Below are 13396 nucleotides of genomic sequence, written 5' to 3' on the forward strand. Positions count from 1 at the left end.
TGACGAGGAGCCGCAGATTGGCAGTCTCACGGACCAGATAGTGGGGGTCAACCCTCCACAGCCCCTCGAGCCACCACCAGAGATTCCTCCACCACCCATGGAGCCATTTCCCGAGGAGTTGGAGCAGCCCCTCCACCCAATAGATGAGGCGTTCTACAAGGGGCTATACTACTACGCCAAGCATGTGGACAAGGATTTCGTCTCCGACCTCGACGTACCAGTGGCGCCTTGCATGGCCCCAGAGATCCCGCAGCCGGTCGTCGCCTCCGAAGGCGAGGAGGAGGTATGGTCACCTATAGAGATGCCCCTCCCTGGGACGAGCCACGACGACCCGATGTGGATCGACAGTGACTTGGAGTAGGGGTCGGTCAGGCGGGACATAGCCGTGCTAGCTTAGTAGATTAGTTTCCCTTTCTTTTGTAAGAACTGCAGTGATGTCATATGTAAAAGATATTAAGACCTCGTGAGAGGCAATTTTCCCACTTTATGATGAATGCATATGATGTACCACTTTATGACTCCTATTTGATTTTGTTAAACATATGCATGAAAGAGAATGCATGAGATGTGAAACGAATCCTAAGGAAATATAAACTCTGTATTGATGAAAGTGAATAACTAGTACTGATATCGTGTTATAAACAGAATGCCTCCCAGAAGACAAGCAGGCAGGCCGAGAAGGTACGCGCAAGTACCAGAGCAGGTACCTAGGAGAGACCAGGCTGGGGGAGCAGGAGCACAACCGCCACCTCCTCCACCACCGCCTCCTGCAGTGCCGGAGAGGCGAGTGGAAGAAACATTTCTCAAACAGAACCTACCTGTGTTCAATGGTCTGGGGAATCCTGCTGCAGCAGAGACCTGGGTGCGTGCGATTGAGCGCATCTTTGATTTTCTTCAGTGCACCGACAGAGAGCGACTCTCATGTGTGAAGTTTCAGCTGGTTGAGTCCGCCGACTTCTGGTGGGAAGCCAGGCGAAAGGTTATGACTCGTGAACAGTTGGAGCACCTGACCTGGGGGGAGTTTAAGAATGAGCTGTACGGCAAGTACATCCCCAAGAGCTACCGCAAGGCCAAAGAGGTGGAGTTTTACAGTTTGAAACAGGGAAAGATGACAGTGACCGAGTACGATAGGTTGTTCTGTGACATGTCACGCTATGCGCCTGGACTAGTAGACACGGACGAGAAAATGGCCGAAAAGTTTTGTACTGGCCTGAGATCGAAAATAAGAATGGCTCTGGCCAGTCATGGAGGTCTGTCTTATGTCGAGTCATTGGGCCGGGCCCTGGACATTGAGGCAGCTATGCCCAAAGAGAGGCCGACGACACATGTCACCACTGCTCCACCGCCGCCACAGCAGCAGTTCCCTCGAGAAAAGAGGAAATGGGAAGGAGACCGAGTCCCGACTGATGCTAAGAAACCACAGTTTGCCCCTAAGCCACAGCAGAACCGTTGGTACCAAACTGCCCCGACTCCAGCTGCGGAGCGCGGAGCCCAGGCACCTCTATGTGCGAGATGCTCGAAGAGACATGACGGCGAGTGTAAGGCCGGGACTGATGGATGTTTCCACTGCAGGCAGAAGGGACATTTTGCCAGAAACTGCCCGAACAAGACAACTGGAATGGGAGGACAACGTCCGCAACTGCGGGCACTCCAGGCCGAACCAAGGAGAAAGAATGCGATACTCCCTGCACCACGTCCTCAGAGACAGCTACGTCAGAGACTTCCCCCACAGGCAAGAGCCTTCGCACTGCAGCAGAAGCAGGCCAGGGCCGAGGAAGGGAAACGGGAGCAAGGCAATTTGGCAGGTATGGGAACTCTCCTCAACGTACCTATCGCCATTTTGTTTGATACCGGTGCATCACACTCCTTTATATCAACATCTTGTGTGGATACTTTGAACTTGCCTACGGATGTGATGGAACATAGTATGAGGGTGTCCTCACCCGTAGGAGGCCTTATAGATACCACACGAACGTGCTCAAACATAAAATTTTCCATGGGAAACCTGAACCTAGTAGCTCATAACTTACATGTGATGTTGATGTGGAGCGTCGACATTATACTAGGAATGGATTGGTTAGCCGAGAACTACGCCACAATCCGTTGTAAGGAGAGACAGATAGCACTACAATACCCTGGGACAGAACTCGTAATCTTTCATGGGATCTCCATGAGGAAACGAAAATCGATTATTTCTGCCCTACAAGCAACAACCATGATGAGGAAAGGATGCCCTGCATACCTTGTCTATTTGAACGAAGAAGAGAAAAAGGACAAGAAAATTGAAGACGTGGCAATAGTACGAGAATATCCTGATGTATTCCCAGAAAAGCTACCAGGCTTGCCACCAAACAGGCAATTGGAGTTCAGCATCGATCTGGAACCAGGATCAGCTCCAATATCGAAGGCGCCTTACAGAATGGCACCAAGGGAGTTAGAGGAACTCAAAATGCAATTACAGGAACTACTAGACCTGGGCTTCATTCGACCCAGTGTGTCGCCGTGGGGCGCACCAGTACTTTTTGTAAAGAAGAAAGATGGCACCTTAAGGATGTGTATCGACTATCGAGAGCTGAACAAAATAACCCTCAAGAACAAGTATCCTTTACCGAGAATCGACGACCTCTTCGATCAGCTGCAAGGAGCTGGAGTTTTCTCGAAGATGGATTTGAGATCGGGTTATCACCAGTTGAGAGTTCGACAGGACGATATACCAAAGACTGCGTTCCGCACCAGATATGGCCATTATGAGTTTACGGTAATGCCTTTTGGGCTTACCAATGCTCCAGCTGTGTTCATGGACCTAATGAACCGCGTGTTCCACCCGTACCTGGACAAGTTCGTTCTGGTCTTCATAGATGACGTGCTCATCTATTCGAAGAACGAAAAGGAACACGAGGAACATTTGAGAGCCACCTTGGAAACGTTAAGAGCCGAGAAACTCTATGCTAAGTTCAGCAAGTGTGAGTTCTGGCTCAATGAAGTGAATTTCCTTGGACACATAGTGACAGCAGAAGGGATCCGAGTAGACCCCGCTAAAGTTGAAGCCGTGCAACGTTGGCAGTCACCAGCAACGCCCAATGAAATTCGAAGTTTCCTAGGTCTGGCAGGATACTACCGAAGATTCATTGAGGGGTTTTCTAAAATAGCAAGGCCGATGACTCAACAACTCAAGAAAGGAGTTAAAGTCAACTGGACCCCAGAATGTGAAGCAAGTTTCCAATTGCTTAAGGAAAAGTTGACCACAGCGCCAGTGCTAGCCGTACCAGAGGCGGGAGTCGACTATGTGGTGTATACCGATGCATCGAAGGTCGGACTCGGGTGCGTGCTGATGCAGAGGGGTAAGGTGATAGCATATGCGTCACGCCAATTGAGGCCGCACGAGTTGAACTATCCGACGCACGATCTGGAATTAGCAGCAGTGGTCCATGCGCTGAAGATTTGGAGACATCACCTCTACGGAGTTCGATGTGAGATCTTCACAGATCATAAGAGTCTCAAATACTTTTTCGAGCAGAAGGATCTGAATATGAGACAGCGCAGATGGCTGGAACTAGTCAAGGACTACGACTGTGGTATAAACTACCACCCAGGCAAAGCCAATGTAGTAGCAGATGCCTTGAGCAGAAAGACAGCGCCTCAAGTAGCTGTTTTCCTCACACAAGAGGAAGAGCTCATCCGGGAATTCGCCAAGATGCGACTGGAAATAGTAAGAGCCCCGGAGACAGTGGACAGCAGAATTTCCACCTTGGTCATAGAACCAGATTTAAGAGCCAGAATCGTGGAAGCCCAGAGAGACGATGACGCTCTAGAAAAGATCCGTCTCAGAGTAAGGACGGGAAAAGGGGAATACTACCGCGAAGAGGCGGATAATGCTCTCACTTTCAAAGGGAGATTATGCGTACCCAATGAGGAGACACTCAGAAATGAGATCATGAGTGAAGCTCATGAGACACCCTATACTGCCCATCCTGGAAGTACGAAGATGTATCAGGACTTGAAGAAGCAATTTTGGTGGGATGGCATGAAGAGAAGCATAGCGTCGTTTGTGGAAAGATGCCTGGCTTGCCAGCAAGTGAAGGCTTTGCATCAACGACCCTATGGAAAGTTGCAGCCTCTCGAGATTCCAGAATGGAAATGGGAGCATATAGCAATGGATTTTGTGACAGGATTGCCAAAATCACAACGGGGAAACACAGCCATCTGGGTTGTAATCGATCGCCTCACCAAAAGTGCTCATTTCATACCAATTCGTATCACATACGGTTCAGACAAGTTGGCACAGATTTACGTGCGAGAGATCGTACGTTTACATGGTGTCCCAGTAACGATCATCTCAGATCGAGATTCAAAATTTACTTCTAGATTTTGGATAAGCCTACAGCGAGAATTAGGCACTCAGCTGAATTTCAGCACAGCGTTCCATCCACAGACGGACGGACAGTCCGAAAGGACGATCCAGACATTGGAAGATATGTTAAGAGCTGTAGTGCTCGACCGTGGAGTAAGCTGGGAGACAGTACTTCCACTTATAGAGTTCGCCTACAATAACAGTTACCAGGCAACTATTGACATGGCTCCATACGAGGCATTATATGGGAAAAAGTGCAGATCACCACTTTACTGGGATGAAGTTGGTGAGAGAAGGATTCTCGGACCGGACTCGGTAGAGGAAATGATAGAAATTGTCCGAAAAATCCGAGGGAGAATCAAGGAAGCTCAAGATAGACAGAAATCCTATGCAGATGCTCGCAGAACGGATTTACAGTTTAAAGCAGGAGACAAGGTCTTTCTGAAAGTATCCCCATCAAAAGGGATAACCAGATTTGGCGTCAAGGGCAAGCTGAAACCGCGTTTTATCGGACCTTACGAGATCCTAGAAACAGTCGGCCCTGTGGCGTACAGATTAGCGCTTCCGCCAAGCTTCGGGAATGTTCATAATGTGTTTCATGTATCACAGTTGAGGAAGTACGTGTTTGACCCCAAACACATAGTGCACCAAGAAGAGATGGTGTTAGAACCAGATTTGAGCTATGAAGAAAAGCCAGAAGCAATTCTGGACAGAAAAGTTAAAGAACTGCGAAATAAAAATATTGTAACAGTGAAAGTCCTTTGGAAGCATCACGACCGCAAGGAGGCGACGTGGGAGCTCGAGGACCAGATGAAAGAGAAGTACCCACAGCTTTTTGCCTAACCGAGACAAAATTTCGGGACGAAATTTTTGTTAAGGGGGGTAGAATGTAATAGCCGAGACTTAGATTTCTCGGGAGTTATGAAATAAAATACTAGAACTTTTATTGACAAATGAAAGAGTATTTTTATTTCTTGAAAAAGGGTACAATTACAATTTTCAGAATCTCAAACTAAATTACAATCTTTGACAATGAAAATAAAAGTCGAGCTACACTACTACATTTAGAAATCCCTAAGGGCTACTTTGGCCTTCGTCATCGGGCCGTCTCGGCCCCAGATTTTTCAAACGAGCCGGGAGGGCGAGACCACGAGGGAAGACAGCCTCGTTGGCCAGTCGCAACTCCTGCCAAAGCGCACGAAAGAGAACTAGTTGCATGAATAGAGACTGTTGGTGGATTGTGATAGCTCGGCACCAAGCTCAGCAGTTCGCCACCAAGCTCGGCAGTTCGGCAGGGAGCTCAGCAGTTCGGTACCAAGCTCGGCAGTTCGGCACCAAGCTCGGCAACTCCGTGATCTGGAGAGAAAGATCAAAACATGAAGAAGAGCTCGGCTGTTATGACAACTCGTTTCAACAGCCGTTAGATCTCCTCAATTGTTTACAGAGACAACAAGAGAAGTGTATTAAGAAAGGGAAGGGGAAACAATACCTTTCAGAAATGTGAGTGAGTGTTGAACCGAAAGAGGCAAACTCCAGCCAGCAGGCTCCCCTCCAGCTAATACTCTGCAAAGCTGCAGGTAACAGCCCTTGCTTCCCCTACCCAAACCGGTTATAGTCCGGAAATCAGCCCCCACAATGCCACCTCTAGTGTGCACCTGCAAAAGAAGACAAAATTCATGAATGAATCAGAGTACAAGGCAGCACAAAACACCAAAATCAGTTAAAGGATGCTGCAAGGTCAGCCAACACTCAGCCTCTGCAGCTTTCAGTTACAAGATATGTGTTTATATACACATTCTAAGCCCCTCGGTTACTATACCACACCACAACACCTTCCACTTAGTAGCAAAGTAACAAGCTAAAGAGAGGGAGGGAGAACCGAGAGAAAGCGGAAGGAATCGAGCAAGAGTAAGAGCAGCCTCACTCAGCAATCACAAGAGGTAAATCCTCCAAACCATACTAGCATCATGTAGTACACAGTAGATAGCCAAGAATGAGAACTTAGGAACACATGAGCTCAAGAACATAGGAGTATGCCTTAGAACCCCACATCAGAACATAATCAGTAACATAGAAACGGCTACCACTGGCTCAACCCCTCCATGAAATCAAATCAATCATAGCAGAATGTAAGAAAATCCCCTAATGCTCAAGTCACAGTATCTTTTTCGCAAGCTTCACTTAACAACACTAGAAAGATTTAAACAAGAAACTTAGCTTTGGAGGGAGAATGGCTCTGGCCGAGGTGCCGTGCTGCCAGAGGCGGAAACGCTAGACGAGAGGCAGCGACCCGACGGCGGGGTGTCAAGAGCGGTGGCGAGCCGAGACAGCAGGCGATCCCGGCGTGCAGTAACGGCAACGGACCCTACCGTGTTCAGCCTAACCCCTGCGAACAGCGACGGCGTAAGCCTCGCGAAGCTGGATGCCTCCCCACTGGCCCCCGACGGTGGCGGCTCGACGAGCTCGCGGGAAGGGGGGACAGCACCGACGAGGGACTGCTGCCTCGACGCGACGGAGGGTGAATCGATGGTGATCCCGCCGAGGAACGGAGGAGCGCGGAGGGTCGCCACTTCCCTTCACTGGCGAGAACGAGACGGAGCCGATGGATGGGAGCACGGCAAGACTCGCCGTGGTTGGAAGGGACCGACGCGGCGAGGATATTCCCAAATCAGGGAGAGAGTTCGCCCTTGCAGGGATGAGCGAGGGTGAGACAACGCGTCGCGCGTCATCGGACCTCTGCCGGAGCTGGAGCTTCGCGGAGGGAGCGGACGTCGAAGAAACTAGGGCATTCTCAATTTGGGGTTTTAATTTCGGAGAAAGGAGGAAATGAAGAATGGGGAAAAGCCGATGGAATCGGCTGATTGAGGAAGGGAGTATGTTTTTTTGGGCCTCCCCAATTTAAAATATTTGGGCCAGAAATTATTTAAGTTGGGCTAGATTTAATGTGAAGGGAGTCTTTGGGCCTTTCCATTTCATCTTTTGGGCCTCTTTTAGAAAAGAAGATAAGGAAAATGCATTTTGGGCCGAGATTAAATGAGCGGGCCGAAAGTTAAGGCTGGGCCAGAATAATTAGTTCCAACCGAGCCCGAGAATTTCATTACTTGGACCCGGATTCTTTTGTTGAAATCTTTAGTTAATTCCATGAATTTATGGTATTAATTTCCTAAGCTACGGAAGAAAATGAAAAGAATGTTCGCCGTGATAAAATAAAAGCCAATAAATAATTAAGCGAACTCTTAGCCCGGAAAGTATTTTAAGATATTTAAATTAATGCGGGAAATAGTTTTCGGCCAGTTTCCGAATAAATTAAATCGCAGATTTAATTAAGAATTAAGATTTCCTAATTTTAGAAGAAAGGAAATAAAATAATAAAGGAGCACGCTTAGGCATGCATTCATGCAAAATCAGTAAATTTTTAAGCCTAATTCAAATATACGAATTTTTGTAAAGGAACGTCGTCGCTCGACGCATAATCTCAGGACAGGGAAGCACCTATTTTGCAAGAGTTAAGCAATTGAGGTGTGGGCTTCTTTCCTTTTTATTTACAGAACTCTATGAGAATAAGTGTGAATATTTGAATGAGTTGTCATGCCATATTTTATTTTGTGATAGCCATTCATGGTTAAATCGAATTCGGGTCCCAGTAGGTCAGTAAATCCTACTCGGACTAGTGTACACATAGGGACCGTGAGCTAGCGCTAGGTTGGCCGGTCCGCGGGTCGTGAGCTAGCGCCAGGTTGGCCGGCCCAGTGATCGTGGAATGTGGCCACATTCCCGATTCACACAGCTTGATATGGTATATCATCAGAAAGTTAAAAGACTGCAGTCTATTTCAGAAAGAAATAACAGATTTTAGTGACCGGGACTTATTTTCAGAAAAACCCCGCGTTCACTCAGTTTGGCTGACAACTAAAAGAAATAGTTTTCGGCATAAGCCACTGAGTATACAAAATACTCAGCCCTGCATGTTGTTTTCCTTAATGTGCAGGTTGATCGATCGGCAAAGGAGGTGTTGGGACTGAAGATAAAATAAAAGAAGGGTAGCTAGTGTAGTATGTCTCCATACATGTTATACTTGTCTTGGAACTCTTCCGCTGCATAGACCTAGCTTTGTCTCAGTAAAGACAATGTCCCACATTTCACTCTGATTTAATAACTTGCTATCTTGATGACTTTTAGACAGTATTTTCCTTGATTTCAGTAATTATGATGATGTGTTGAGACAGTTTAGTATTTTTAGTCGCGAAATAGCTGCGCTTTCTTTGACTAGGAAGATGTGGTCGTGACACAAAAGTATCATTTTATCAACTCAGAGTATCATTCTATCCTGAAAAACTATCATTCTATGCAACAAACCTAACATATATCATTTTATCATTTTAAGTATTATTTGGCGAAATTCAGAATTTAAATGAGGGAAATTACATATTTACCCCCGCGCTTTTATACATACCTACAAATCATTAAAAGTATCATTTTATCAAGCAAAACACATCACTCTTGTTCGTATTTTACTTCACTCTTGTTCACAAAACATTAGTTTCTTATTCAGTGAAGTAAATAGATACAACACAATAGTGAATTAAATAGTAAACAAGATATTAATGTACAATAAGTACTTGCTACCGAATTTAAATGAAGTTTTCTACAATAGTTCATGAACGCTTGAAGTTTACAATCATTTTTTCCACATCTGTATTATTTGTTTTCCCATATTCTTCATAATGCTTTGATGCTAGTGACAAGTTATTCAATGACTCATGGTTTTTTTCCGACAATAATAATGCGCTGCAATACTTTGCTCTTAGTCTTTGGAGTATACCCTTGCTTCTTGTAGTTAATCCACAATTCCAATCTTGTTCACGCTCACCGTAATAACATTCCAAATGTCGTATCAAAAAAACTCCACAATCTTCTACATTTGATGTTGTTCTCCAAGGCATTTTGAGCCTTACTATGCTCGCATCCTTTATTGATTTGCTTTGGTTGTGATACCCCATTTTTGTCAAAAAATGACAAAAAAACAATATCTGCAATATATCATTATGAATATCAAATGTAGTTCACTGTAAAGAGTGATATACTTCACTGTAATCACAAAAATACTTCACTATATATCATGTATACTTATCAAGTTTTCAGGTATGCCACCATATTTGATTAATACGTCCTCATCGTCAGCGTTCTTCGAATTGTCAATCACTACTATACTTTTAGTACTAAATCTTAAGCATATGGTATAGTAATGTTCTGCAGCACATATTGGAAAGAACACCTACATAGATAATAATAATTTCAGAACAAAAACAATTAGTGTAACGCCCCGTCTTTCAAAACCTAATTTGCGAACCCTAAATACTTGTATTTAATGCAATTGGTTTTTTTCGAGGTCCGTGAATTAATTGTTGCGTGGAATGATTGCTGGACTAGATATTTGTGACATAAATTACTACGCGAATTTAAAATAATTTCTTTCCATGAGGAATAAGTATATTGGACTCAACCCGCGAGTTAGATCGGATTAATTGAATAAATGATATAAAGATCCAGTCCGTGATAAATAAAATGTGGGCGGCACAATTTAAAATAAAATACAATGGACTGCGAATTAAACTAGCCTAATTAAATATTTTTTTCCTGTTGACTTGGTCTCCAAGGAAATAATTCAATTTTAATTAAATATTCTATAGAGATTTTCCTCCTCCGTGATGCGATTTTCCTCCTCCGTGATCTGCAAATAAATATCAAATAATTTCAAATTAATCCAAAAAAAAAGAGAGAAGAATTCGAAAATTACTCCCCTCAACGCACGATTAAAACCGTTCCCTCTCACCCCCTATATCTCTCCCATATCTTTTAACCACTCTCCCTCTATATTAATCTTCAAATCAGTTTATTTTTCTTTTCTCTCCTATCGTTCCCGGCAATCAAGAAAACAAGCTCCATTCTCTCAAGGTAATCTCATAAATTCCTCTCTATTTTTCATGATTCAAACCAACTCATCTAATCTCCTTCCGGCAGAAATCGAGAACCCAACTCGAAGGAGGGAGTCATCGGTTATTTTCTCAAAATCCATTCAAGGTATACACCTTTTCACAAACTCAAAGTAAACTACTCAGTTCCATTCCAGTTTCAAACATGTGCAATCTGTGACAGAAACGGATCTGCCAAGCCCAAAGAAATACTCCTTTTTGCACCCCAAATTCAAGTTCGACAGAAGGTACAAATCCCCACCGCTCAATTTCAAATCATGAACATATATTTTACTCCCAACATAGCATCATACATTAATCTCCCACACAAAGAACTAAATCAATAACACAATCGAGCAATGAACAATTTAACCACCTCTTGCTTGCAATAATTCAATCTTTCGAACACACAAACGAACGGAACTGCAATTCGTAAAAACTTACCTGCGGGGCTGTTTCGAGTTGAATCGGAGTTGTTTTCGGATTGTGCGAGTGTAGTCGGGACTGCCGGAAAGCAGATGGTGGCCTTCTAGCAGAAACGCGCAGCGGAGGAGCCTGACGGCAGAGACCGAACGGCGACCACCTCTCTCGCTACAGCGGCGGAGGCGGGCGAAGGGTGACCCGGCGAGGAGGCTGCGCAACAGCGACGGGTCTGGGCAGCGGCTTCGGCCTGACCCCGCGACGGCGACTCCGGAAAGGAGACTGCACATCAGAGACGATCGGCGAACAGCAGCGGCTGACATCGGCCCTACCATGCCCTCGACGACTCTGTGCAGACGGATCTGGACGGCGACGGAGCAGCGGCGCGACAGCAGCACCGGTTCTCCCGGCGAGCGGTGGTCGCCGGCGTGAGGGTCGACGCGACCGGGGAGCGACGATGGGGCAGCCGGATTTTGGTGAAGACGACGGGATGGAGTTTCCCAATTCTGTCGAAGAGAGAGAGAGATAGGGAGAGAGAGGTGTGGAGATGGTGGAGTGTTGGGCTTGGGCCTCTTTTGATTCATTTAAAAAAAATTGGGCCTTTGCTTTACTTAAGGAAAGTGGGCTTAATAAATTAATTGGGTGATCTATTTTAAGTTTGGGCCTTCTTTTATTAGGGGATTAATTAAATTGAAGACATAAGGCAGGGAAAGAATTAAGTTTTGGGCCGATAATTAATCGTGATGAAATTATTTAATTAAATCCCAAATTAATTATGAAGTATGAATAATTTATCTCAAGCCCGGAATATATATACATAATTTTCTTAACAAAGAGAAATGGTTGCAATAATCCAGTTATGCACATAAATAAATTTTGGGAATTTATTTGACATCGTGGTAGAAAGTACGAGGAGCCAACGGAGGAATTAGGGGCGTAAGTGGCCGCCGAATAATAAAAAAAAACGGGAAAAAAACGAGATAAACAACTTTAATTAGGAAGCATGCTTTTTTATTTGAAAAGTGTGTTGATTTATGTATTATCTAAATATTAAAGGTGAATCATCGCAAGTGAAACGTGATACCAAGGGGAAGAAAGTGCTTGTGAATTAAGCAGTCGAGGTGGGCTTTCTTTTACTAAACTCTTTTACGTTTTCAAAAGTATGATTATGGTGGAATAAGGGTGGTTTAAATTGTTATGTCATGCCATGTTTGTTTTGATGATGAGATTGTTGCCTGATGCCTAGTTTGTGAGTTCGCTCCATTAGGCTATAGGGCTATGTTGAGATTGTTGCCTGATGCCTAGTTTGTGAGTTCGCTCCATTAGGCTATAGGGCTATGTTAAACGAATTCGGGTCTGAGTAGGGCCGCAAACCCTATCAGGCTAGTGTACACAAGTGAGATCGTGAGCCGTCCTTGCTAGTCGGCCGGTCTCGTGGGCGAATAGTGTGGCCACACCTTCGTCGCACCATGGAAAGAGGATGTGATTAAATGATGGAAAGAGGATGTGATTGAATGATTGATGAGAAAGTGGGGAGATTGTTTTGACTGGCCAGTCTATGAAATTGTTTGTGATACTCGATGATATTTCTTTTCTAAATGTAAAACTCGAGTTCACTATGGTATGGATGACATAACTTTCATCAAATGTTTTCGGCATGAGCCCACTGAGTATATTTCATAGTACTCAGCCCTGCATGTGTTTTCCCTATGTGCAGGTTGAGCGGCGACGAGGATGTGGTGGTGTTGAGCAAGTGAATTTAAGAGATTATTATTGTCTTTGAACCTTGAGTGCCGTTGTGTCTTCACACATGGCGTCACTCTTTCTCTTGGTCGTTTCCGCTGTGTCGCTTCATTTAATTATGTTATATTTGGGCCGACAACTTTAATTATTAGGATAATGGATATTCTTGGTTATTTATTGGGATATTAATTGTTGGTCCAACTTGTGATTGAAACCCTAATTCTTTTCGTCTGTTCATTTAATACTTTTAATCACGATCGCCCGTATTTATTAACCCTAAAAGGGCGGTCGTGACAATTAGTAATATAACAAAGAATCAATTCTGTTCAGTATTTACCAAATCTACATCGTCCCATTTGAAATACAGAATTTGTTCAACCTCAGTTTGTACATTGTCACAGAATCTATCAATCAGAGTCATGAGGTCGACCCCATAAGGCCGGTCAACAATTGTATACAGCTGAAAGATGAGACAAGTCAAATCTGGATGGAAATAATTGAAAATGATAGGTTCTGGGAATAAAATGATAGTTTCAGTGGGTAAAATGATAAACTTACTAGTTGCACTTGATATAATTATAGTTGCACTTGATAAAATGATGGTTTCAGGGGATAAAATGATAGTTTCAGTGGATAAAATGATACTTTGACTTTATATAATGACATAAATCGTTTAACACACTGAAATCTTTTGTGTATTAGGAGAGAAACTTCCTGATGCTGCTGCTGATGAAGATGATAGACAAGCATATATATAGACATGCTTTATAATGAACATATACCATGCAATTTATTTTTCAAAATTTATATTATTCTTACGGATGGGTATGTTGTGAAAAAGAGGCGCCTTGATGAAGATAGAGCCATGTATCCTTCCATATTATTCAAATAAGAAGCCCATGCATTGATC

The 13396-nt window shown here is 44.2% G+C and overlaps 1 protein-coding gene across 1 annotated transcript; it reads left to right on the top strand.

Annotated features, from left to right (window-relative positions):
• The first annotated feature begins 646 nt into the window (after positions 1–646).
• On the top strand, positions 647–4214 carry LOC121806482. Its single transcript, XM_042206573.1, has 3 exons — positions 647–2515; positions 2594–2758; positions 4170–4214. The coding sequence occupies exons 1-3, from the start codon at positions 647–649 to the stop codon at positions 4212–4214; spliced, it is 2079 nt and encodes a 692-aa protein (XP_042062507.1).
• The last annotated feature ends 9182 nt before the right edge of the window (positions 4215–13396 follow it).

The sequence above is a fragment of the Salvia splendens genome, chromosome 1 (genome assembly GCF_004379255.2).
Source record: "Salvia splendens isolate huo1 chromosome 1, SspV2, whole genome shotgun sequence".
Taxonomy (NCBI): domain Eukaryota; kingdom Viridiplantae; phylum Streptophyta; class Magnoliopsida; order Lamiales; family Lamiaceae; genus Salvia; species Salvia splendens.

Coding starts and splice junctions, on each gene's coding strand:
- LOC121806482 (XM_042206573.1), top strand. CDS start 647: ATGCCTCCCAGAAGACAAGCAGGCAGGCCGAGAAGGTACGCGCAAGTA. Junction 2,516..2,593: donor TGTCGCCGTGGGGCGCACCA/GTACTTTTTGTA, acceptor ATAACCCTCAAG/AACAAGTATCCTTTACCGAG. Junction 2,759..4,169: donor ATGGCCATTATGAGTTTACG/GTAATGCCTTTT, acceptor ATTTTGTGACAG/GATTGCCAAAATCACAACGG.